Below are 26,369 nucleotides of genomic sequence, written 5' to 3' on the forward strand. Positions count from 1 at the left end.
GAATCATCTTGTGACTGATCTATAGGGGAAGATGAACAAAAGGGACAGCGTTGAAGATCTGAGGTTGCTTTAGCTTAGTCATCAGACAGCCTGCAAGAGTTCTTTGTTTTTTCCAAGATAGATGGTGTGACTTTATAAACAGCTATTCCTGATACTAGAGATGGGCTGGTGGGTGTTTCAGTTAAGAATTTTCTTTAACATTAAGATTCCTCCTCCTGGATTGTCTTTCAGCCTGATATTATAATCAGTGCAAGTGAAGGTAAGCAAGGGGATCAAAAATAATCATCTCTATTGCTGTTAGTGTATAGTGTATAATGCGGAAACTTATGTTAGTTCTATTCCTGTTCTGTTCTTTTTATTCTTTTCCTAACACCTAGTCAAAAGAATGACTAATGGAATTATCCATTAAGATGACTAGCATTGAATATCATAGTAGTTGACATATAACTGGGTATAATCACATGCTTGTCACTTGAGTGAGGCTAGGGTATAGAAACATCTTTCCTCAAATGGTACCTATACAGAAAATTATAATGTGTATTTCATAGGCCAAGTCCAAACTTTAGCATGTAACTTGTTTGATACAGTGAGCTGGTTGTTTCTTGAATAAGACTTCTTGCTCTCAAATCCAGGTTATCTCTGGAATCTCCAGGTGAAACTTGAACCTGTTGTTAATCTCCTGCCAGATAAAGGAAAGCTGATGGATTTTCTTCTCCAGAGAAAGGAATGCAAAATGGTTATCCTTTCTGTGTGTTCTCAGAGTAAGTTTAATTGTCTCATTCTGAAAATTTAGGGCTAACTGCCCTGATTCATCATTTGCTTGGGGCAAACTTTGTTCCATAGAGCATTTCCTCTACAGCAGAACATGGGCAACTTCGAGATCTATGACAATGTAGGAAGCACTTCATAGAAGATACTAATATGGCTATTTCTATTCATTATGTGGAGTTTAGTCTCATGAATTCAAGAAGCAATCTGTGTGTGTGATCGATTCAGAATAGTGGTTTTTCAAGTTCTGGCATAAGAAACTTTTATTTCCAAAAATTTTTTCCCAAGAGAATGAATCAGTATTCTTGATCAGTCTCCTACAAGTAACAGACTATGTGCATGCTTAAATGAAGGAAATAGCTCTATCTTAGTAAAAAGTATTTGTATTCCAGTTATTCTACTTCTGTAGTCCAGATTTAGGATACCTGTGGATTAGGCAGTAGCTAAGAGCACTTTCTGAACTTGTGCTGAGTCTGTGCATTCTGCACGTAGTTCAACTCAGTTCAAGTGAATGGAACAAAACATTACTGGGTATATTCCAGCAGCTACAAAGGATCTATTGTAAATGTCAGGCACTTTTTCCCATGAATTAATAGCATCTTGTCTTTCAGTGTTAAGTGAACCAGAGAGGGGATCATTGACTGTGATCGCCACTGTTTTTGACAAACTTAACCATGAGTATAAGAAGTACTTAGAAGCAGAGCAAAATTATACCTTGGTAAGTAGTCTGTATCCACACTTTTAATGAGTTGCAGAAACACGATAACATTCCAAGACAGCACCAGCATTTTACCCTTGTTCTCGTACACAATTTCCACTTGACAGTGCTTTAGCTCTTTTGCCATTATAGAGCTGTCAACAATTCTGATTATTCACTTTTGACTTTTCCAAACTAATCACCACCTACCTGTCTTTTAAGTTGTACCTAGGCTAAATATGTTTGAATTTAACATCCAGCTTTCCATGTAAACAATGTATGTAAATACAAAACACTATTCTGTTGAAGGTAAATTGGAGAGTTTGAATAGAACTAGGCCCTACCTATAATAAACTTACTGAATAAAATCAAATTTGTTTTCTTAAGTTTTATCCTACAAGGCAGGAACACTGTAGTTGGGAAAAGAAAACAAAACAAAGCAAGTATTTAAACATACAGCCATATAGTCCTGTTAACCTTAAAAGAGATGGTGAAACCCTACCTGCATAAAGGCACCTTACAAGTGTTTTTGTTTTAAGACTTGATTTGTCTTCATAGGCAGTGGAAGCAGGCCAAAGTCGAAGTAACCCCCTCCTGAAACGGCCAGTGCGTACCCAAGCAGTTATTGACCAATCAGACATGTACACACATGTTCTGTCAGTATTTACTGAAAAGAAGGTTAGTAAAGGAATTTGGTGAACTTGAGATACAAAATTAAGTGCCAAACAAGGAAACTCCATTAATGAAGAAGTCTTGGTAGACCTGTGCTGCTTCTGAATGGCAGTAACAAAATAAACTGTAGTGGGTAACTTAATCTAATGGGACTATACTAATTGAACACCAAAACTGCTTGTGAAAATATGGGAGAGAAAAACCAAGATTAGTGAGACTAAGTGATTTCTGCTTTGCTAGAAGTGAGGCACTAGTACTAATTATTTCATTAATCCACAAGTCACTACTGCAGGCTTTTGACTTTCTCCTCTTACTGCCTAGGAAGCACCTCACAAGTTCACTATAGCAGTCTTGATGGAATACATTCGTTCTCTTAACCAGGTCCAGATTGCAGTTCAGGTAAAGCACCTTCTAGTAATGTTGAGCAGTACTGCACGCTTGCTTACACTATGCTAGGCTACTACTTTCATTGAGAATCTTAGGAAAGCAGTAGGGATACTTCAGATTCCTGAAACCCTCCCCCCTAAAAGCAGCCAAGCTTTCAAAAAAAAAAAATTGGAGGGGAAAACTCAGCAAGATTATCTTTCTCTGTCCATATGTTTGTATGGTCCAAAAGCTTGCTCTGGCACAGAGACAAAGGAGATTGTCTTCTATGGCTACCTGAAATTCCCTGCATCAGTGTTTGCAAGACTGCTTACAGTATTGCTTTAGAGGCTTCTGCTTGTGCAAGAGTACCATGTCATAACTTCCAGGTACAAAAACTAGCAGCCTCTATCTAGCTCTCTGGCTTGGCCGTCAGGTTAAACCAAACCCCTTGTTTATCCTGTGCCTGTAGTCTGTAACAGAGACAATTTGAGAACAGTAGGGACACAACTTGGACTCTGAAGGTGGTCATAATATAGTAAGAAACAAATTTGTACTGAAAACGTGAACTCAGTTTCATGCGCATTTCGGTCCTATTTGGTACTGTGGTTTAGAATACAGAATTTCTCAATCTGACTGAAGACTTGTGGCAATCTTAAAAAGTGTGACTCGATACCAAGTGAGTCTTGTTTCTTGCATTCACAGCATTATCTGTATGAGCTGGTCATCAAAACCCTTGTTCAGCACAACCTGTTTTACATGCTTCACCAGTTTCTGCAGTACCATGTGCTCAGTGACTCAAAGCCTTTGGTATGTAAGCTACAGACTCCACTTATTCTTTCAGTAGACCAGTTGTTCTCGACCATTTTAGATTTGAGGGGTACTTCCTAACTTTTGCAAACTGAGCAGCACCCCATTTTACAGTCTGTTACAATGCTCATCTCCTTGCAGAGGGGCCAGGCCCAGGTGAGCCTGTACTTATTTCCTCACACCCTGTGGCACCCCAGGGTGCCTTGACCCCCCTGTTAAGAATCACTGCATTGGACTAACAACTTCCAATTTAAGGTTAAAATGGTACTACTAGTATAACTGTTTTATTAATAGCAAGACTACTGCCGTTTCAGGCTTGTCTCCTGCTGTCTCTTGAGAGCATTTACCCCCCTGCACATCAGCTTTCTTTGGACATGTTAAAGGTGAGTCTGTAAGTACATTTGTTTTCTGTAGGTTACCCATTCACATAAGTTTAATAGATAAATGGGAAGTGCTTGATTTACTACATTTCTTTGAGACAAAATAATTTACATTTGTGAAAACAGTTATGTTGTTTGACTTTTCCAGAGACTTTCTACAGCTAATGATGAAATAGTAGAAGTTCTGTTATCTAAGCACCAGGTACTGGCTGCATTGAGATTCATCAGAGGTATTGGAGGACATGACAGCATTTCAGCCCGCAAGTTCCTTGATGCAGCCAAACAGACGGAAGATAACATGCTTTTCTATACTATATTCAGGTTCTTTGAACAAAGAAATCAACGATTACGGGGGAATCCTAGCTTTACACCAGGTAAGGAGGGCCTCAAAGTCAAAGTGACCTTTTAAATATCTAAACAGTGTTTGTTTAAAAAAAGTAGTGGTGTGTGGGAAACCAGCTACTACTTTATTCTTCAGTTAGCAACATGGAGGTTGGATCTTTCTCTCAAGTGAGTTTTTAGTTATGTTCATGCCAGGCTTAGCCATAAGGGGGCTGGTAATAAGCAATGGTAGGGCTGTCAAGCTAGCAGCCCGAGGGATTAATAGCTGCCCTACAGGCTCCTTCTCCTTCCTTTAGCTGCTGCTTCCTTCTCACACCCAAGGGCAGCACAGCCTGCAGGATCCCTGCAGCCCATATTGACCATTCAGGTATGGCCCCAACTACTCAAGCTGGACAGCCCTGGAATGTGCTTCTCAGCTGAAGAACAAAGTTTACTGAATGTGTCTTCAGTACACATCTTAAGAATCCACTTTTAGATAACTGCTACATTTATTATTTTTTCTCAGAAAGACAAGAGGCTACTATATTATGGCTTTAATTAAGTATACATTAATTGCTTTTTAACCCTTTAATTTTCTGGGTAATAACTCATCTTCCATGATGAAGGTTTACAGTTTACCAAAAACCCCCCTAAGATATTCTTCCTAAGATTGTCAAGTAATTTATCAAGGGATACTATCTTTAGTACCTTAATTCCCTTTTTGTTGTGTGTTCATAGGAATCTGGAGAATGTTTGTTAATAATTTAACACCTTTCAGTAACAATCTAACACGTCCTTCAGTTTTATCTACATTAAAAGCATGACCTAATTAAAGAGGTGCCTTGTCCACAGGAGAAGATTTTTTGTTTTGTTTTTATGAAGTGGAAACCTGTATATACTTTCCTAGCATACCTATCGTCAAAATAGTTGGATAGGACTTTCAGGACTTTTATGCATCTCCTCTGTTGTAATTAAGTCTTTGAGATATTCAAAGCCAACATTATTGCTTACCTTCAAAACATGTACACATAACTTAACTATATTATATACTTGTAATGTAACAGGAGGGAGAGAAAGAGAGATCTGTAACTTGACTCAGTACAAAGCAAAATTGAAACATTGAGACCTGCTAGTAAGTAGCACTTAACATAATTTCTTCTTCTCTTTGCTTGTAGGAGAACATTGCGAAGAACATGTCAACTTCTTTAAGCAGGTTTTTGGGGAACAAGCTCTCATGAAGCCTCCAACTTTCTGAAGTAGATTACTGTTCACTTTGAAATGTACAAATTTAATTTATTGCATTTGTGTTGAATTTTGAACTACAAAATTGCTATTTTATAATAAAGTATATACACAATGTTTTGGCAATTGTTACTAAAATATTACAACCTCTTGAGTGATGGCTTTTCCCCTTTAAAAATAGAGCCAAAAATTGCATTGACTTGCATTTAAAAGTTGTGTCAGTGGTTTGGCAGTCCATTCTCATACACACATCACCAACGTGGAAAAAGCTATTCAACTTGTGATATAGCTGGCTTACAGTTCTTAAAGAAAAAGAAACCTCTTAAAAATAGTGTTTTAGGATCCTGTTAATGTATCTAGTTCTAATAATACTGTTACATGAGCCACATGTAGCATTTCCTGAGTTTAAAAGCTGTATGTCCCAAGCTACAGTTGATGTCCTGTACTTGGATTGGTGCACAAGTTGAACTAGTGGTGATTACATCAGTGTGGTAGTCATAGAAATATTGCTGCAATTCAGTCTTAAGCCACAGTTCAGAACACCCACTGAACACTTTGTTAAAAAGACTAGAAGTAGAGGAGTCTCTCTCGTTCTGTACCTTTGTATCTTTCTTGTGCAGCTTGAGTTTTAGCTTTATTTGCAGGTGGGCCTGAATAAAAGAAAAAAAAAGCCATGTGTTAGATATCTTCAGCAATGAGGCAGCCACCATTTGCTATTTAAAAAGGAAAGCCTAGAAAGATGTCTATTGTTCAGGTAAAGAAATGAAGCTGTAGAACACCATGAGTAGATTTGAGATTTTTTTTGCCAAAAAAGTGGGTAGTTGGGGTGCAGGAGCTCTCTTTAAAAATACCTAGGAATAGATACTAGTTAACTGTGGGTATGTTTGAGAACTATGGTGGAGCTATACTTGTCAGGGCTTAACCAAGTTAGCAAAGCCCACATCTTGTACTAACCAGAGTATTTACTCTTCTTTTCAAGCCTGCACTGAGCTCTATGCTACAACGGTGTTAACAGTACCTGAACTGGCTAATTCAGGCCTCCAAGCGTACTGTGAATGAAGCTGTCCCAAAACGCCGTGTCCTAGAAGGATTAAATTTATCTAGTAATATACAAATACACTAATTGTTATTACTATTACCTCCATAGCTAATTAAGTGGGTATTCTCTACTTTCACTCAAGCTAGAACTCATCCACATTATAATAAAGATGTCGGTGGGGGGTGGGAAATGGAGTGTCACCTAAGCACTTAAATGGTGGGATGAAAAAACTGGAAGGCTAATTTGAAACAGACTCCAAGCACCCTGGTATAGAAAACCATAGGTCTTCTCTCTCCCTATTCCTCCAACAGATGACCAAGTCTTTGACAAGGCATCCAGATAACAATCAAAGTAGGAGCTGATGGTTTTTGGCAGGTGTACCATAAGCTAGCTCTATACCTTGAGTGCTATTCTGATCCCTTTTTCTGTCCTGATGAGCTGCTCTGCTTTCTGTTCCCTGCCTTACCTGCTGCATGCCCCTTCTAGAAATCTGTTAATTACTCTGTATCAGGTAATCCATACTCAACTGAAAGGACAATCTATGTGACAGAGTTTAGACAGTTCTACTGTCAACATATCTATCTGTAATATTATCTTCTTGCTGAATAAAAGGGATTCATAATTCCAGGACAAACTAATCTTATCTTTAACATGTATTTACCAGTGAAATGTGTTCTTACCTATGTAACTAAGCAGAACAGGAAGAAATATTAATCCATGGCTTGCTCCAAGCAGCACCATGGCTAAATACATCCTGAAGTAGAATATCTGAAAAATCTGGGATTTTGAGAAGGCCAATACAACAATTCCTCCAAATTTTGTCAGAGTGATACCGCTGAAAACCTGGTCAGAGAGATTGAATTAAAAGTATTTGCCAACAACACATCAGGATTTCATGCAACTCAATAGCAAAATAGTGAGTAAGATAAAGTATCCCTTTCTACAAATTTAGATACTGATCTATATTTCTTGGAAGTGGTGCTATCCATTACCCCACAAAGCAAGGTTAAATCTAAGAATTCTACAGGGGAAGGGAAAGGGGATATAAACAACAATGTGCAACAAGACATGGTAGTGAGTAATCAAAAAAAAAAAAGAAGTGAGATCAGAAAAGTTTATTTTTGGTCTTGCTTTTTGAAGGATCATTACTGTAGCACTTCCTCCTTCCCCCTCACGAATTATTTTGTTCCTCTACCAAGAGACATTGCAAAAGGTAATTTATTACTTTTCTGTAGAAGTCTTCCTATAGCCTCTTCCTCTTGCAATGTGCTATGGCATAGTGATAACAGTTAAATGGCCACTTAAAGCCATGCCATGGCCACTCAATTTTGAAATGTCACCCATAGATACATCACCTGCTCGAACTACATTATTACCTCTAGAGGTTCCTGCTTTCATTCAGGGTGCATTGTTAGGAAAAAGCTCCCCTGTAGCATTTACTTTAGCATGCATTATACTGATATCATGGGTTAACTACAAACTGTGGTAAGGTTCTGCTTTATGCCTTCCCTAAAGACTTAACCCAGAATCTGATAAACTTCAGACTGTTTTGAATTGGGAAGACAGTGGTTTTTGTTTTAAACAAAGCCACTACAGTCAAAACAACTGAATCTCAAAGTTGGACTTCTCAGTCATCTCAAGACTCACGGGTGACTTCCCTATTTGCTGGGAGACTGTCACCCTCTATCGAGGAACACTACTGTAACAAATGTCTCCTTTGTAAGAACAGGTTAACTACTGCAAGATGACACTCATGAGAGGTAAAAACAGACAAAAAATCCCAACCATACAACTAAGTATATGTTAAAACTACTTACAGTTTAAATGACTTTTCATGGAAGCACTACAAAAACTTTACTTAGTCATTTTATCCGTGCAACATATTGCCACAGACAAACAGATACTTACAGAACTGCCCATACAGGACAGGGCTTCTTCAGCACGCTCTACTCTGCTACTCTTTGTACTGATGGTGAATGCCCTTGTCACATGACTGCAGAACTCCACTGCAATACCACAGCTCTGAAGTACAAACACATCTACTTTAGTGCTCAAACTAATCATGTTAGGACCCACAACCAGCAAAGTAGTAATAAAAATTATTTCCCAAGAAAACTTCCAAAACAAGCAGTCAAAATAACGTTTTTTAAAATCTGGGAATCATCAATTTCCAAGCAATATTTGAGAAAGTTGCAGTAACTACCAGCACAGAGCCTGCCCACTTATGCAACAAATTCTGTCTAAAAATAGCTGACCTCAGTAAGGGTGATCTGCCAGATGGAGTCTGATTTGAATACCATGCACCCATCTACTGATTGAAAACCAGGCAATTCACTTTTTGCACATGAAGAGGGCATCCATCCATAAATTACATTATCCACAATACATTATGAAAAAAATAAATTCAAATGCTGATTGGTTGCCTCTGAACAGAAAGAATAGCTTAGTCTTACTCCTGACCAGCACCATTTCTTAAAGAATGGTTACTTGGGTCTTTTTCACTAATCTCCTTCACCTATACATTTATTCTACTCCATCAGCAGCATCTTGAACTTTTGTATTAGGGAAAGAGAAATACAGAGCATCAGAAAGTGAGCTGTGTTTAGACTTCATGGTAGACTGGTTCTCACCTGCCAATAAAGGAACAGAAGCCAGAAAGGATCTAAATCAATGCTTTGCCAAAGTTCGCTGCCTTTTCACAAGATGCCTGCACTCTACTATTAAAAAGGGTCAGCTAACTCCAAAACAGCTTGTAACGAAGTGACAAGGATAAACAAAACTGGAGCTTAAAAATACTGCTGCTGTGGTTTGCCCGGCTTTTGGAGTTCTCATACCTATATTAGGTTTTTCCTTTTTCTCCCACCACTGAAATACAGTAAGGAGTAGGAGCTTTTCTCTGTCTCTAGCTGTATGCCAATATGATTTTAAATCATCATATCATCCAGACCAGCAGTTATGCTGTCCAAAGTGCATAGAAGTCTACTCTGCAGACATCAGGTGGGTGAAACCTTATCACAGAGTGAATAAGGCGGCAAGATAAATACTACAACAAGAACAACAACTACTGATCCATAACCTCAATACCTTGTGCCTCCTGGCATTCTGTAACTAATTTAAGATTTCAGGAAATACTCTGAACCCTTTTGCATTGGGAGGAGCAAAGCCCCTTTTTTAAACAAAAAAAAAAAAAAAGCCACCAAACAAGTGGTTACAAAGCAATGTACAGGCTGCTGACAGAATGGAGGGGGGAGAATGAACAAACAAACAAGCTTATGTGCTTTACCAGAAAGCACATAGTTCAACCTGGCTCATCTGTACAGATGGAGCACTTTATCAGGGCTTTTTGGTGCTTTTATCTAATAGCTGACTGGATCAGCTATTAGATAAAAGTGCCAACCCCCTCCCCCAAAGTGCCCAATCTATACAGATGTTGGGCAAGCCAGATCCAACGAATGTGCTGCCTCTTCTGAGCATGCACTGCATTTGGCATGGGGGCACGTGAAGTTTGAAGTAGAGCATTATTTGGGGTTTGTCTATAAGCAGCCACACAGTTGGGGAAAAAAAAAAAGTAAGTCTCACCATGACAAGGTTGACAAGTGAAACAGCATTCAAGCTGATGCCCCAAAGCCACATCACTCCAAACATATTGGCTATTATCATAGCAATAGTAATGGATACCACTACAGCAGCCCATACTTCAAAGCCGAGCAGCACAGTTGTCACCAAGAATATTGATGCCAAGGACAGGCTGAGGTTAAATATAGTGTCATCCACAATTGTCAGATACTGCTCATAAAAGACATAAAACACACTGTGGAAAGAACAAAGGTGATGGTTAATTAGCTGGTTTGGCTATTATCATTTTGCCATGACAGCCATGACCTTGGTGACAGAAGTGCTCAGGTTACTGAGGTTTAGACAAAACCCTATTTTCCCCCTGACTTAACAGGGAAGTACAAGAGGAACTACAATTTAAAAAACAGAACTTTGTTTTCTGAACTTACCTTTGATTTCTCAAACATAAGAAATGGACTAAATATTGGAAACAATACTAAATAAGAATAATTTTTGCAATCCTAAAAAGTCTTCGAAGAAATAAACAGAATAAAAGTTTGCTGTAAAATAATTAAATTTAATGTAACTTGTCAGATGTTGGGAGGAAGAGCACTCCTATCTGGGCATTATAAAAAGTGTGTGGTTTTAGAACAAGGAAGATTGGGAGGGTGGGGGGGGGGGGACCTCAGAGGGTTATGGTCAGATAGTGGACAGAACCACCAAACAAGCATTTAGAGCACTGAATTATCCAAATGCTTCAACAACGGTATAGGTAGACAAGGTTCTCGGGGTAAAACGTGCTAACTCAATAGTAGGAAAAAATGTTCTTTGCAAGCTATCAACAATGGTATTACATCCAACAGGCTGGAAAGAGAATAAACAGCAGTATCTAAAAGATAATCTTAAAGACCACACAGCTTTCCAGAACAGTTAGGCCTCTACAGACTGAGACAGGAAGATAGGAGGAAGAGGACATACAGTTTAGACAGATATTACTTGGTCAGCTGCCTGCTGTCTTTTATACCAATAGAGAATTAGCAAAAGCACTTGTAGTACCAGACAGAGGCAGCTTTCTTGATTTAAAAATCAAAGCACCAGTCAGTTCCCCACTTCCTTCTGCTAAACGATGCAAGTGCACTTATTTCTAAGTCTTTGTGCTGCAGTCAAAATTTCAGTCCAAGGAAAGGCAGTATGAATAAGACAAACATTCCCAATGAACACAAATCTTTTTCTGTACCTAAATCAATAAAACTTAGCAAGTTACTCCACATATTCCAAGCAGGAAAATTGCTACATACCTGTAAGGGAACACACGGTAATTCTTTTCTTTGATACCCATGGTTTCAGTAATGTTATTTGCTATAATCCGTGCTTTCTTTGTGGCATCGATGAAGTCGGCTGAAGTTTTTAGCACAGTGTGGTAAGTCATAAAATAGGTAGCTCCAACCTCAGAGTTGTTGTTTATAAGGTTGACAGCAGAACTATATGCAGCATGTCCTCTGTAAAGAAAGCAAATATTACTTCATGGATCAGCCACCATTATCTGCATCTCAGGAGTCAGAATTTGTCTATGCAATATAACAGCATTCAAGTACCTGCTAACTCCTTTAATACAAACCAAGATTTCTATTCACATTACTGTCCAAACATAACAGCAGACAATTCCTATAGTTTAGACTACAATGTGCACCTCAGAAGAAAGGCCATTCCTTAAAAAAAAGTTAGGCCAAAAGTAAAACAGATTCTCAACAAACTGAAAAAAAATTGGTTTATTAAAGTTGACAGAATTACATTTATCTTCTCCCACAGCTGTGGGTCACAGTTGCTGCAAAAGAATTTGCTGTTCTGAAATGGTTTGTGTTTTAAGACATTTTCCAAATAATAATAATAAAAAAAAGTAAGAGGGCCCTGAGTTGTTGCAGTAAGTGCATATTTACAAAGTACAAACAAACATCCTATTTCACCTGCTAACTTTCAACATAAATTAAAATCAGATTACAGGCATTTACCCTTTGCCACATTTAGGATTAGGATTATCAGACAGAAACATTGGCAGAAATTTCATGAAGTCTTCACCCTGTGGCCTCTGCTTGCCCTCTGGAGTCAGTGAACGACAACGAACACAAGATGGATCAACAACTGAATGAAAGGGGGGGAAAAAAAAAAAACAACAAAAAACTTCATGAGCCACAAAGCCACTCTACAATGTACAGAGCAGTGAATCCCCTCTAAGTAGGGGCCCAGAAGCTCATCCAATCCAGAAAAATCTCCAACAAAAATCTGATTTATTAAACTACTGAAACATTACGTTAAAAGTTGGTTTTTTTCAAAGTTACTTGAAACAAACACACTGACGAGTCAAATCCTGAAATTTTGCACTGAAAAAGGACTAGAATATACCATTAGACCACTGCTTTGTCTTTGATGTTGCATATGGCAAGACTGATTCCAAGACTAGCAGTGGTACTGCCCATTGTGTTCTGCATTCAGTACCGGACAGATCCTACTGTACAGGGCACAATTCATCCCACTGATGCAGTATTCAAGACAGGATGAGGGCAATAAACAATTTTTAAAAGGGAATGGATTTCATTATACAGAACTTAAAAGGATCAAATAAGCCAATAATCCAATTGGCTATTTTTGGAACAGTGAGGTATAGCCTTTATGTTAGCTACTTTCCTTCCCCCACCAAAAAAAGACTCTTCAAAGACAGTAGCATTTTAACTTAAATAGAGTGTTGCATTTACATTTACTCTTCCTGAAGCGGCGAATCTCAGAACAGGAAAATGATTCAAAAAGGTACAACATCACCAATTAAGAAGTTATGCAAAGCAGGTGGAATGCTACAACAGTAGCAAAGCAAGATACAGCTCTTAGATACAAGTTAGCCCTTACTTGGAAAAACAATGTTTGAACAACTTTTGTAAATATGGCTAAGATAATCATATTGATACATGGAAAAGAAAAAACAGGTGTTACCCGAAGCATTGCAAAACTGGCCAGAAGTGTTGTAGAGTCTGCAGCAGGACGACTGTGGCTTAACCCAGTCAAAATAATCATCAAGCCAGGAGGAGGGAGCATAACCTATTCTTGTGCTGAAAAAGGACAAAAATTAAAAACTGATGTTAGGAACACAAATTGAATTTAGGTATTTCCCCAGCAGTAAACACTCAAGATTTCCCAGCTGTGACATTTGCAATGCAGGCCAATTAGTCTAGCCAGTTCCTGGCATACTTCCTCTGGGCTCAGTCTCAGCCCTTCCTCCTCTTCCACCAGCTTCTCATCTGAGGTTAGCCTTCTGCCTCTCCACTGACTCCTCATTTCAGTCTCAATGCCTCACCAGTCCTGATCTGTCCCTTCCCCACCACCCCACAAACATAGCCTATCCTACCTCAGGTCTGACTTATCTCCACATTTTGAAACTGATTTCTCTTCCATGAAGCTTGGGCACCAACAAGTTAAATTCTTAAATGTTTAAGTGGCAACTCTAAGAATTCTGAGCTAAAATTTGACTCTCAGATTCATTTTGGACATTTTATTTTAAATCTCTTACACCACACTGATTTCCTCCCCATCATTATGGGATGAAGGCCCTACGTTTCTCAAAGTGATTATTTTTTAAAACTCATCCCTGCCTCCACAGCATGCCAAAAATATTTTCCTTTAATCTTGTTCTGAGAAACAGCTGAACCATTTTTGCAGCAACTTTCCAAACTAATTCAGTAAAATGCAGACTAACAACATGGAAAGATCCAGCCTGAGTATTTAGCAAGGTATTAAGCAATTAAAATAGGACCCTAGGCTATGAAGTGTTGGGCAACCTTAATTATAATATTATTCTAGTGATTTGCATGGGAAAAATGCACTTACTAGCTGTCAATCTCTGCTGAAGTAAAGATTTGTTGAACAAGTGAATTGTTATTACATCCCATTCCACCACACACCATATTCTGTCCTTCTAAAGAGGTATAGTTATGTCCTTCTTCTAGCACAAAATACACAGGAGGACCTGCATGCAGGTATTTGCTCAGATGGTTGAAATAATCTATTACATAGGAGTCCTAAAAAAAGAAAGAGAGAAAAAATGAAGTTAACCCTAAAACAACTCAACCAATGTTCATCATCCCTACTGCATAAATGCCAAAGGAAGGAAACATTAATATTTGCTAACAAGTCTGGTCAGGTATGGGTGACAAATGTCTAATGCTAGGGAAATTAAATGCAATCATTTCCCTTCAAAAAGGGGGCGGGGATGTGGAAAGAACAAGCCTCCAAAAAACTTACATGTGGCATTGAAAGAGTCTGATCCAAACCAATCTCTACTTTGTGGACAACTGCTAGACTGAATGACAGAATACCCACAAACAAGGATATCTGGAAGAAAAAGAAAAAAGTTTGATACATAAAAGCTTTAAAAAAAAGCTATTAGAGTTCTACACAGTTACTCTTTTTGGAAATTCTCCATTTTCTTTACAATGCAGTGAACATCCAGAATAAATATGTAATGTTAGCTTCACATAGTAATGGCAAATAGTAAGAAGAACTACTTTCAGCCCAAGATAAAAGTAGTCAAAGCTGAAATTTAATACAGTGTTTATATTTAATATTAGCAACTCAATTCTGTCAGCAGTTTGGATACAATAAGTATAATCAGAGGGCTGGTCACTAGTAAATGAACTCAGAAAATAAAAGAAAGTCAGATGGAATCTTTCCACTGAGTGCAATAAAACTGGTCCAAATCCCAAATTCAAAAGCAAAACATTTACTTCCTTTGATTACTAAATATGCAGTCAAGACAATCTGCAAATAATTGTTGCATCTTAGTTACTTTAAGGACTTTTCTACTAGGTTAAATGCAGTTCTGAGATTCCTTGGAAGATAAACATTTTGTTCAAACAGATTTTTTGGCCACTATAAATAAAAGTGTACATACCACAATTGGTCGCATCCAGTCCTTAAGCAGATATGGAGAATATACAGTTCTAAAGAACATAAACAAGATGCTTTCAGAATGCTGAACCCTACTCATGTCATCATCTCCTTTGATACAACACAGAATATCCAATCGATTTTTCTATAAAATAAAATACACATATGTTAGAGTCAAATGCAATTCTGCATAAACATATTAACACTCAGTATCAGTTGAAAGCTATAATGGACTCACCTCTTGACGTTTAACATCCAAACCCAGGAGACTTACAAAGCATGTGATTTGGAGAAGAAAATCTATGAACACAGCCATTCCAGCAAAGAGGGAGAAAGTGCGGACAGCTGGCATAGTAGACAAAGTTCCTGAAAGAAAAAAAGGATTTTGACACTAGCCTTGGTCCCAAGCCCCCAACGATATGCACAAAAATACAGAGAAGGCCTGATTCACCAGCCTGTTGGGGCCACTTTGCTGTGAAGCTATCCTACAGCCACAGAACTGGATTTTCCCAAGTAACTTAGGCAGCACATAGCTGCCTTGGCAATTCATGTGCTAACCCCTTACCAACCCAGGGACTCCAAAAGGACAAAGTGAGGCACAGTTGGCTCTCTCCTTGCAAAAGGGAATCATTCAGGTCTCTTTAATTCCAGGAGACCCGAATGCTCCTTTTATAAAATCACTGTCACTCTACACAAGAAAAGGCAAATTTAAACCAATCTCTGTGACCAAGATCCTATTCCAATACTGTAAACCTAGATGTAGTTAACTAGCAAGTAGCCATGGATTAATACTAATTCAGAATGATGTACCTATAACCATCCATTATCAGACTATGTTAAATATAAAAAGGCACTGTTAGGTTGACATAAGAAAGGAAAAGGCAATATTAGCTGGATGTGGGCATACTGTTGGCAGCACTGGGACTTCACAGTAAGGTCTTGTGGATGTATCTGAATAAAAGTAGAGACATCTGCTACTCCAGTGAAATGCTGCTAAAAATGCAAGGGCTATAGAATTATGCTAAATCCTGTGAAAGTTTTGGGATAAAGGTGAAAATTTCAGTCTTTTACAACTGAAGCTATTAGACCTTTTATAGCTTCTCTATACTATATTTGTGGCCAATCTCTCAACAAGGGCTGGATTGGGAGAGCATTCCATTTCTTAATCTTCTTTGCTTGTGTGAGCACGAGCGTGTAACTTTGTCTTGTTGTACCACAGGCTTTCCTTATGCAAAGCAAGAATAAACCATATGTCAGTGTCAAATGGCTCAAATCCCTGCATGACTAAGTAAAACCAAACCTTTTTTGCAGTACAGTGAACATTTTCACTTGGCTGAACACAGCATACACAAAGCAAATGATTGTGAACAATACATACAGTAACTGGGATATTAAAATTTCTGCAAACCTAAAGAGAGAATAGTTTACCTAAGAAAAATGCAACCGTCTCTGAAAAAGAGGAGAGAAATATACTAGGAGCCACGTCGCCCAGGATTCTACCAATCTGCTTATCCAGGGTTTCACCTTGGAGACGCTCATCTCTCTGTTTTTAGAAAGTGAAATTAATTGACAAGGTATTAAGAGACAAGTAGTGCAAAAAAGCTCTTCAAAAGTCTGAAACAAGAACAAAGAAGCCTTATCAAATGATTTACTTTAGTGTAGTAACAGGTCAGATCATGAGTCTTGGTGACAAACTCCTTATCCAAAGAATAGGCAAAAAAAACATGAGGTTTCTCACAATACTCAGTCAGCGTGTTTCAACCTTAAGCAAGATAGTGTTAAAGTGCAATCCACCCTCTTTCAAAATATGATGTTTGCTGAGACTCCCAAAAAGATTGCCAGTTAGTTAGTTATTTATTATAGGTTTTGTTAAAAAAGGCCAACTAGAAATCACATTACCAACCAAATTTTAAGCTTGGGTCTTGTGCTCTGAATTATACAAACAGGCTCCAAAGAGTTTGTAGTCCAAGTCAGATGCAAAGTCTACCAATATAATACAAACCCTGGAGTGGCAGTGAAAACTCTCACTGATAAAGCTGATTGGCCTAACAGTGATTATTAGGGCTGTCAAACAATTAAAAAATTGATTGCTATTAGTTGTGCGATTAAAGACATTGATCTCAATCATGATTTTAATCACACAGCTAAAAACTCAAAATTATCCAGGTGCATTGTATGGTTGGGGGGGGGGGTACATGTGTGCATGGGGGGAACTTGTGAAGGTGTGTGGGGCTTAGAGCCTGGGGGGCTGGGGGGTCTCTGCACACCTTAGCAGGATGCAGGGTACTATGCATCAGGAGTGAGGGGCAGCAGCATGGCTTGGGGGGGTGGAGGGGGCTGGAGAGTGAGAGGCAGACACAGAGCGACTGTGAAGGGGAAGCGGCAGGGGGAGGAAGAAGGGTAGGGAAGGTGGGCAGATCGAGGCTCCCATGGTGAGGGAGGGAGTAGGACAAGGGAGTGGGGTGAATGGGGCCCCGGGGCCAGGGTGGGTCATGCGACAGAGCCGTGGGAAACTTATCTGTAGGCGCTGGGGAGGGGGCGTGGCTCTCTGTCACTGCATGCACCCTTGGGGGAGGCATGAGGGGCACATGCCCCCTGGAACTGTGCACAGGGCAAGGGAGTGTTGCCTGCTGCAGGCTGGTACTCTGTGCCCTGCTGTCTTTGCCCCAGGAGCCATGTGTCCCCTGCCTGCTCAGCAGCAGGAGGCACAACATGGCATCATACAGCTCCCAGAGCAAAGGCAGCAGGGTGCAGAGCCCTAGCCCACCTCTGTCCTGCACACAAATCTGGGGGGGTATATGCCCCCCATGTCTCCCCAGGGGTGTGCACAGTGGCAGGGAGCTGCAGCCCCCTCCCCACCATGCCCCGGATAAGCCTCCCATGGCTCTGTACCACAACCCGCCCCAGCCCTGGGGCCCCAGTTACCTTAGCACCTGCCCCCACCTGACACCCTCCCTCACTATGGGGGCCTTGATCTGCCCCCCAGCCTCTTTCCTTTCCTCCTGCCCCTCCCCCTCCACAGACTTACCAGCCTGTTGCTGCTCTACATGCAGTGTGCAGGCTGTGGCTACTTGTGTGCGTCTGTGGGTGCCCCTCCCGCCTTCCACCTGCTGCAGCCACCTGGAGCTCACACCCAGGCTGGCCTGTGGTCCCGTGCTGCCACCACTGTTCCACTGGGTGGCCTGGAGGCGGTGGAGCAGAGCTCGGGCACAGTCTCCAAAACTACATGCACAATTAAACGCATTAAAAAAATTAACACAAGAAACGGATTAACATGTTAATCACGCACATTAACTGCAATTGACAACCCTAGTGATTATCTGTGTAAATCAGCACAACTTACAGCCCAAGTGCTGCAACAATTTTAATTGTTCCAAAAGTAAAGGGAAATGCATTAGAAACAAAAAAATTTGCACCCAAGGAGGTACAAGCCTTGGGAGGGGAAGGGAGAAGAAGTCAAGCCTGGCTCTTCTCCCAGGAACTGATTCTTAGGACAGATCTCACCCTCCAAAAGAGCAAAGCATGCCATTTCTCTTGAGGTACTCTGTACCTCACAAGGTGGTTGCCCTAAATTACTGAGGGCATTTATACACATACCTTTTTGTCCTGTGACATACTGGAAATCCAGCAGGATGGAGTAGATGCAACTAATCAAGTCTGCTCTGCACACAAATTAATACGCACTGTGCTGCGAAAGTGGCGAAATGCACATCAGTGTAAAGAAAATGGTGGCGGTGACCTTTTGAACTAAAACACCTTTGTGACACAAGCATATGTACAAATGCCCTGAGATGGTACATACACTTTTAAAGAATGCTTAGATCAAGTACCTGAAATGTCTGAACTATGATGAAGATGTTGTCTACCCCAACAGCCAGCACCAAGAAAGGAATTACTTCAATAACAATCAGTGTCAGTGGGACTCCGAAGTAACTGAAGATACCCAGAGAACATGCTACTGAACTCAGTACAATCAGGATACCTGCAATGCCCAGAGAGATTTTTGAATCTACCTATCAAATAAAAACAAAACAAAAACCACACAATTTTAATTAAAAGCACACAGAAACACATTCCAAACAAAACATTTGGTAGTGTTTTCTTTTTAGGGGCATAATCTTGCTTTGAGGCAAATATTTGAAACTGAAGAGTGAAGCTGTGTCCAATTTGTCCAACAAATGCTGAACTATAGGTCTTGAGTTAGAAGTGTATAACAAGTAATTTTATGAGCTATAGAGATTTTATTAATAAAAAGGGATGGTCAGCAAGAGGAGAGAACCAGAGTTCCCAGTTTCTCCTCTTTTAAAAACAGCACATAACCCAAATACTTCTTTGCACCAAATTAAAAAAAAAGAAAAAAATAGAATACAAGGTAATACTGTTTACCTACCATTATAAAATAGATAATGAACACTAGGTCAAAGCTGACATCAGACTATTAAACAAAAATAAAGGAGTGGAAATATAAGCTTTTACAATACAGGCGACCCTCACCATTCGTGAATAAGGCATTGAGTTCATGAACGCAGTGCCCCTGGCAGCTGGGGTCAGCGGCATGGCTCCGGCAGCTCCAGTGGGAGCGCGGCGGCAGCAGCAGCAGCAGCAGCAGCAGCAAGTGCAGAGCTCCTGAGGAGCTCCTGGAAGTGTATAAAGTGTATTTAAAATGCAGGTTTAGCATTTGCGAATATCTGAAACCATGAATGCCAAACCTGTGAATAACAAGTGTTTCCTGTACCTTTTAAATGCTATAAGCTACTCACACACACAAATTATGATCACTTTCTTCAACATTACTAAACATACCAAAAATCTTCCGCAGCTTCTGATGTGTCCCAAAGCTATAGAAATGTACAGAAACATTACAGCGTAGCTAATCACAACGGTACTGATATCACTGTAACTTTCACGATTAATCTCATCTTCAATGCTCCGTTCAGCAGAAAACGAAATAGTTAAGTTTGGGTTCTGGTAATTTCTCACAAAATTAATAAACCTAAAAAAGGAAAAAAAAGTCTTATAAATACCAACAAGGAGGAAAAACCTCTCATCTTATTCAAAAAATCTATCCCCTGAAAGAGACACACAATAGTACAAAGCTGCTTGAAAGCTTCCAGGAAGTTAAAGTCTTTAACCCTAAAATGGGTCTTGATATATTCTTTTGCACTAGAGTACATGGCAGTCATGAACATAATTTCCTAAACATTTAATTAGTCCCACTCTCGCACCTCACCAGTAGCATGTAATGAATTGTGTTATGTAATAAGATGAAAATATGCCAAATGTGATCAAATGTCCCCAAACTTTGGGTTATTTCTTAACATTGGGCACCCCCCTTTCAAATCCAGTTTTTATATAGAGGTTCACACTAGCTTATGTAAACATATAATAGGCTGATTTAGCAAAATTTTAAATCAACATGTTTTCTACATACAGAACTATGCCAGTTTATCACCACCTCAGAACATGAATTTAAATAAGCCCTGTTCTTTCAAGCCTCAAAACGTGCTGCTCCGAACTGCTTCAGAAGCTAAATCATTAGCTACTATTTACGGATATGTTCTTCTTCCACTACCACTCAGTTTTATTTTCCAGTGCCATAATCTGGATATAGATGATCAATTATTTCAGCAAAATGAATGTTTTCACAAGGACTCCTTAGTTGTTTGATAGCACTTGCTGATAAGACCACAACAATCCAACTCTTGGTTTGTGTTTACCCAGTAAGAATCTCTTTGGAAACCAGAAGAACCAGAAAAACATGTTGAACTAAAAATGAAATTTTGTATTTTTATCATGCACCATCACTCCTCAATCTATGTCACATTGCTCAGAAGACTTCAAAGAGTAGATATGTACAATGCATGTTTAGAATGCTGTAGTTTGTGTGACATACAAGTTCACCAGGTGAAAGAGCTTATGCTTAATGCCAAGGTCTAGACTCAATTATAAGAAAACTTACTCCTTTTCCCAGGCCAGGGCTTTCATCAGTTTTTTTGTGTCATTGTAGTAATTGTTGACAGGAAAAGTAATAACAAGAGCTGTAGCATTATTATAGTTATCTCCTGTGGAAGAAGCAGGGCAGGTTGGAGATAGAAACATTAAAAAAATTGCAAAAATCCAATACAGACTGAATGAGGGAGAGCACCTATCAAATAGTTTTCTTGTCTCATTGATTTAAAGAAAGGTTAATCTCTAGTATCTCATTGATTCCAATCTAGTTATTTCACTTACAAGCAATCATTAGATGCCATGAGCACTCAAACACTATTGCAGACACTTGGTCACTGCAGCAGAATATGTACCCATTTAATTTTTTAACATTCATCATTTGCTAAGCACAGGGACCACACAGTATTGAAACAAAAGTGGAGTGCTGAAGTAATTTATCAAATCAGAAACATTCAATACATACAGATTAGTGCAACAGCTAAATCCCAACTCTGCTCCAAGTGACCAATTGGACCAAAGCCTGTGCATGTCCCTTCCCTAATATTGCTCACAACCCTTGACTATTTCCATTCCCTGCTCTAAAATATCACCAGACCCACAAAACCAGCCAGCTTTCACAGAACAGGCAAAACAAGCAGGCTATGTTCTGAACATTTCCCCATGTCCAACAGCAAATGTATTTATTAATATGCCACAACTTTAACATAGTCTTTCTATAATATGGTTACAATCCTTGAAGGGCAGGTCTAAAATTAAGTCATTAGTGACAGGGGCGAGCAATTATTTTGGACAGAGGGCCATTTACTGAGTTTTGGCAAGCCGTTGAGGGCCACGACAGGCAGCCAGGCGCAGATCAATATTAATTTTCTAAATTTTTTAGGGGCCCCATATGGGCCAGATAGAATGGCCTGGTGGACTGCATCTGGCCCACCCCTGCATTAGTCTCACATGCCTTATTCTTGTAAGCAAGCAATTTACCAGAACTCCCTAAAGTGAATTCAGGCAGCTCCATGAAGCATGGATACACTCAAAAAGACCACACTCACGACTGTACCAGCCTTGAACTTACAAGCATTACAATTTTGTTGGGATTTGCCAGACCTACCATCATATCCTCCCAACACTAGCCATGGAAAAACAGGTCCACCAAATGTTCCCAAGCAGGGATCATGAAGCTGGCTTGTATCATTCAGAGATGCTGGTGCCCTGCAGAAATAGAGAAAAAAAGTATCACTGTCAAGATATACATAGAGCAACCTGATGTTTGGGGGAGGGAAACAGCACAGCAGCATTGAGTACTACATTTACTTTACAGTAATACAGAATTGCTCCAGGGTCAATGAAAGTGAAAAAAGGTAGAAACAAAGGCTTTGCCAATATTAGGTTGGATGCCATGCCGGCATTTGTTCTAGGTGCTGGAACTTGCCTTCAAACCTGTAAGAGTACTCTGGCTTTATTAGGAGTGAAAGTCCCACTACACTGTTGGCACATACAGAAATGCAAAGGAAAGATTTCATAGGCATTAGGGCTGGAAGGGACCTTGGGAGATCATTGGGTCCAGCCCCTTGCCCAATGGGCAGGAAGTCAGCTGGAGTCAGATCACCCCAACAAGATAAGCACCCAGATACAAATTCAAAAGTATACAACTGAATGGCATTTTATCAGTTAACTTACAAAAACATAGTTCAGAGACAGCTAATATCAGGTTATATATAGCATATTAAATGGATGCAAAAAGGTAGTTTTCAAGATACCATCAGGCTTTTTTTCTTTTAAAGATGAAACAGGTACTTAGCACTGCTTACCTGACACAGTACAAGAAGTGAGTGTGATAATCAGCATACACAAAGAACTCATCCCCAACGACATGGTCTAGAACAGAGTGACTGTTCTGAAAATAATTGAGCACACTCAGGATAGTGCAGTTCTTGTTGTAGGGAGCAAGAGGGGACAAGCAGATGTCCTTCAACATTGCAGTCTCATTGTCATAATATGCAGTTATATTTTCAATAGCATCTTGCAAATCTAGAACCTGAAACAAGCAAGACAATAAGCACAAGCAGTATTCATTTGGTTTTGTTAGAAGAGCACTCTTTCACAGGTAAGAACATGTTTCACAATGTATGCAGATATTTTTAGCAGCATTTGAAATGGCTATCACACTTTGAAATATCAGCACAAATCAAAAGAAAATTTAAAAAAAACAGTTTTGCTTTATAAGCACTAGAATACATAAAAAGGTTTAAAACATGTCAGACTGCTTCATACAGTTAATTTTTGCCTTTATTATAAGCATTGCATCCCCACTTCCCTCACAAGTACCAGCCTGGAAAATGTTTATTACCTGGTGCAAAATCTCTTTGGTAAGTGGAGGCCCAAAAGTCTCATCAGCTCCTGATGGGTATGGCGAATAGATTTCTTGCTTGCTGTTTGGGGCTTGGATAATAAGTTGCTCAGTACGGAAGAAAGGCCCAAAGTGAGTATCAAAGTACTCTTTCTCTTTGCGAGCCTGGCTGCTTGGGGATGACCAGAGGTCTACAGGATTTGTAGTTAGCTTGATATATGCAAGGCCTGAACAGCACATGACTACAAAGACCAGGGAGAAGAGAATAACAGGCCGTGGATTTCGAACACAGAAAGCCCCCCACGATGTGAATGTGAGCCTCAAGCTGTTTTCAAACCACGCACCAAATCTTTCACCACAAGAAGCCTCGCCTGTAAAAACAGGATGCATGTGCAATAAACACTGGATACAAACTATCAAAAGTAACCACTTCGGTCAGCAACCTTTTGGAATCATTCAAATGTTTCCACGTAGATACACTTTAGATACTTTTCACTGAAATTAGTTTGTGGTTTAAGCAGAAGATCTCAAGCTGTTTGAACTCTGTCCCAGCTACAGCTATTTTCAACACTTAGAGAGACCATTGTGGCACAGTCAGATGAAATTGAAGACAATGTTCTAACAGTAATCCTATGTAAGTTTGGATATAATCTTGACTGGAACAATAGGAGATAATCTGTGCTTTAACATGTGGTAGCATGAGACAGCACAGTTAGAGAATGTTAAAAACATGGTGGGTCATAACAATTTTCTATAACCAAGCTATTCTAGTCACAATGCAAAACTAAGACGTGTTCCTGAGGATGTCAAATATCTAAACACTGGAATGTTAAACTCATTATGCACCTGGGCTAACTGGAACTGTATTTAAAATATTACTCTCAAATGTTATTTAGAAACCAGTAACCATTTGGCTAAAAGATTTGGCAAGAAAAATTGCATTAATATGATCCAAGAAGGGCAGAAATGTTGGATTAGATGTTCTTGCTGCATTATGAAAATGTCTCATGTTCTACAAAGAAAAAAAGTGAAAAACATACAATCAATACTTACTTTGGATCCGAGACCTACCATTATCACGACGTGAATTAACAGAAAAGGCTATGTTGCTGTCGATTGGTGTGTATTCAGAGACAAAATGCCTTTTCCTGTAAAAAAAAAAAAAATCTTCTAAATATAGTTCTTTTGCAGACATCAAGACAATATTACTCTAGCACTGACCTACTGCAATAAATTCAGCAGGAAGATGCCAATTTGGATCCAAACTCTACAAGAGCCTACACCTTTGGTCTGTCATGATTCTGACATGAAACCATTTCTAACTTTTATCCCTCTGAAGAATACGTCTTTAGTGTCAGGCCCTACAGCCTCATTCCCCTCCTAACATCAAGTCCTAGCACTATATTAAGTTCGGAGTTTGAGTTTTTGAAGGGGTGCTTCCCCCCCTCCCCTTGGTGAGCAAAAGGTTTGTATTTTTTTTTCTTCCCAGAGCCATTTTCATGTTTTAAAGTTGGGGAAGAAGGCAGATTTTAAGTCACTTGCTGACTGAAACAAAATCTGGGAATTTTCAAACCCAAATGTAAGTGGTATTTTTCCTCTCAAAAGATTTGTAAATTAAAAGTCTCTAATCATACTAAGGGGTTTTTTTCTGGAAACTTCTCACTATTCCTGCAGCACAGTGGTTAGATGCAGGGGAAAATACTTTTTCATTCTGCATCATTTAACCCTGAAAATCTAGAAGATGTGGCAAAGAGAAACTCCAAAAGTTGATCTAAGCAGTGATGGGACAAACATAAGATTTCAGGAAAATCCAAAAAAAACCTATGACTCAGGGCAGGATTCCACATATAACCTTAATTACAGAATTTGTTGTAGTTGTAAAACTCTAAATATAGAAACATAACAGAATGAGACAAATGTGTAGCTGTAACAATAAATATTCTGTGACAGTCATGAGATTGTTTTGTCCCTGATGACTTTTTAAAAAATACTGAAAACAAAAGTTGAACGGAGAGCAGTCATAGCCTATTGTGCGAGAACGCTTGGTAAGCAAGCTTCTACACTAGGGAATTGTATAATAGCAATTTACACCAGTACAATCAAACCATTGTAATTTACAAGGGGGGCAATGTGGGCATGCTAGACCTTCTCAGCAGTGTAAAACTGTACAGTGTATTCAGAAACAGCACCCTCCATAAACCTCTGCTTTGGAGGAATAACAATACACAGCAAAGGATTTGGTGCCCCAAGAAGTATGTCAGCTAAAGTCTTGGCAGATACCCACAGAATAAAAGCAGTGATCTGCAAGTAACATTCATCACCATCACCACAACCACACGCAGAGTTAACAGGCTAGCAGGGGCTGCATCACTTGTTACCTGCTCAGTGTTAGACAAGGCCTCAGAGTTCCCATTCACCTAAGCTCCGATTATACTAAGGCTGTGGCTACCAGTTCATGTTCAGGTTACACTAAGATGACTGCTGAGGGAGGATTAAGTAGGTTTTGCTGACAACCTGAGGGCAGGCAACTTGTTTCATATAGTAAACAACTCTCTCTCTCTCCATATGTTCCTGCAGCAAATTATTTTGTAATGTATCATAGCAAACCACTTCCTGTTCTTTGAACATGTGATGGAGTGGGCAGCTGTGGTCTGTGACGGGTTTACTGATGTTCACATCTGTTACGTCTTTCTTGGGGTAGAGGTGGGAGTAGGAAGGAAGGAAGAGCTGTGTTTCATTACAGTTACAGCTGGTGAGATGCTTCAGAGGCTGCTTTGTTAGTATTGTGTCAAAGTGATTTAGATTTTCATGAAATCTAAAGGTTTTTTCTTCTTTGAAACTGGCTTTAAAAGTAAAGGTGGCTCCTACTTGTCTTGCACAGATTATGTAACAAGATAAGCACCTTCTGAAGGGCTGGTAGCAAGGCAGATAATGGTGATGTATAAATAGTATTTGCAGGGTTGTTACTATTTATATTTTTGCAATTACAAAACTATGGGCTCCTCCCAACTGTCCCTTTACAACTTGGTTGGTTTCTCCTGTGTAGTGCCTGAAGTGATTTTAGGGAATAAAGAGAGGTTTTGGCCCTTGTGGATCTATTCAGAGAAGACCTAAATAGTAGTTTTAAACTTACATTCTAAGAAATTTTTTAGATGTTTCAACCTCTTCATTAAACTTCAGTCTAAGTTGGGTTTACATATGGAGGTTCAGTTTTCCCTTTGTTTCTACTGTAGAAGTAATTGGCTTACTTGACTAGAAAAAACAGACAAAGACCAGACGTGCTGATACTGCTTAATT

At 39.4% G+C, this 26,369-nt stretch overlaps 2 protein-coding genes across 3 annotated transcripts in view; one reads left to right on the plus strand and one right to left on the minus strand.

The window, feature by feature from the left end:
• RMC1 (regulator of MON1-CCZ1) overlaps positions 1-5,405 on the plus strand; it is a 28,032-nt gene extending 22,627 nt beyond the window's left edge. For both annotated transcript variants that reach the window (XM_090039812.1, XM_090039813.1), the window contains exons 12-20: positions 206-259; positions 633-761; positions 1,380-1,486; positions 2,024-2,143; positions 2,459-2,536; positions 3,206-3,310; positions 3,625-3,693; positions 3,839-4,064; positions 5,187-5,405. In XM_090039812.1, coding sequence (XP_089895938.1) covers positions 206-259; positions 633-761; positions 1,380-1,486; positions 2,024-2,143; positions 2,459-2,536; positions 3,206-3,310; positions 3,625-3,693; positions 3,839-4,064; positions 5,187-5,266 — 968 coding nt within the window. In that variant the 3' untranslated portion in view covers positions 5,267-5,405. The remainder of the gene's footprint in view (positions 1-205; positions 260-632; positions 762-1,379; positions 1,487-2,023; positions 2,144-2,458; positions 2,537-3,205; positions 3,311-3,624; positions 3,694-3,838; positions 4,065-5,186) is intronic.
• NPC1 (NPC intracellular cholesterol transporter 1) overlaps positions 5,284-26,369 on the minus strand; it is a 38,979-nt gene continuing 17,893 nt past the window's right edge. Inside the window, exons 7-25 of the mRNA XM_090039811.1 lie at positions 24,144-24,220; positions 23,073-23,443; positions 22,534-22,760; positions 21,834-21,934; positions 20,739-20,841; positions 19,583-19,772; positions 18,610-18,792; positions 16,208-16,322; positions 15,018-15,145; positions 14,784-14,924; positions 14,135-14,224; positions 13,721-13,911; positions 12,830-12,945; positions 11,857-11,986; positions 11,146-11,346; positions 9,872-10,103; positions 8,201-8,314; positions 6,973-7,135; positions 5,284-5,903 (exon numbers count right to left, since the gene is read on the minus strand). Of these exons, the coding sequence (XP_089895937.1) occupies positions 5,821-5,903; positions 6,973-7,135; positions 8,201-8,314; positions 9,872-10,103; positions 11,146-11,346; positions 11,857-11,986; positions 12,830-12,945; positions 13,721-13,911; positions 14,135-14,224; positions 14,784-14,924; positions 15,018-15,145; positions 16,208-16,322; positions 18,610-18,792; positions 19,583-19,772; positions 20,739-20,841; positions 21,834-21,934; positions 22,534-22,760; positions 23,073-23,443; positions 24,144-24,220 (2,956 nt within the window). The 3' untranslated portion in view covers positions 5,284-5,820. The remainder of the gene's footprint in view (positions 5,904-6,972; positions 7,136-8,200; positions 8,315-9,871; positions 10,104-11,145; positions 11,347-11,856; positions 11,987-12,829; positions 12,946-13,720; positions 13,912-14,134; positions 14,225-14,783; positions 14,925-15,017; positions 15,146-16,207; positions 16,323-18,609; positions 18,793-19,582; positions 19,773-20,738; positions 20,842-21,833; positions 21,935-22,533; positions 22,761-23,072; positions 23,444-24,143; positions 24,221-26,369) is intronic.

The sequence above is a fragment of the Crocodylus siamensis genome, chromosome 3, assembly GCF_052110815.1.
Source record: "Crocodylus siamensis isolate JL-2025a chromosome 3, ASM5211081v1, whole genome shotgun sequence".
Lineage (NCBI taxonomy): Eukaryota > Metazoa > Chordata > Crocodylia > Crocodylidae > Crocodylus > Crocodylus siamensis.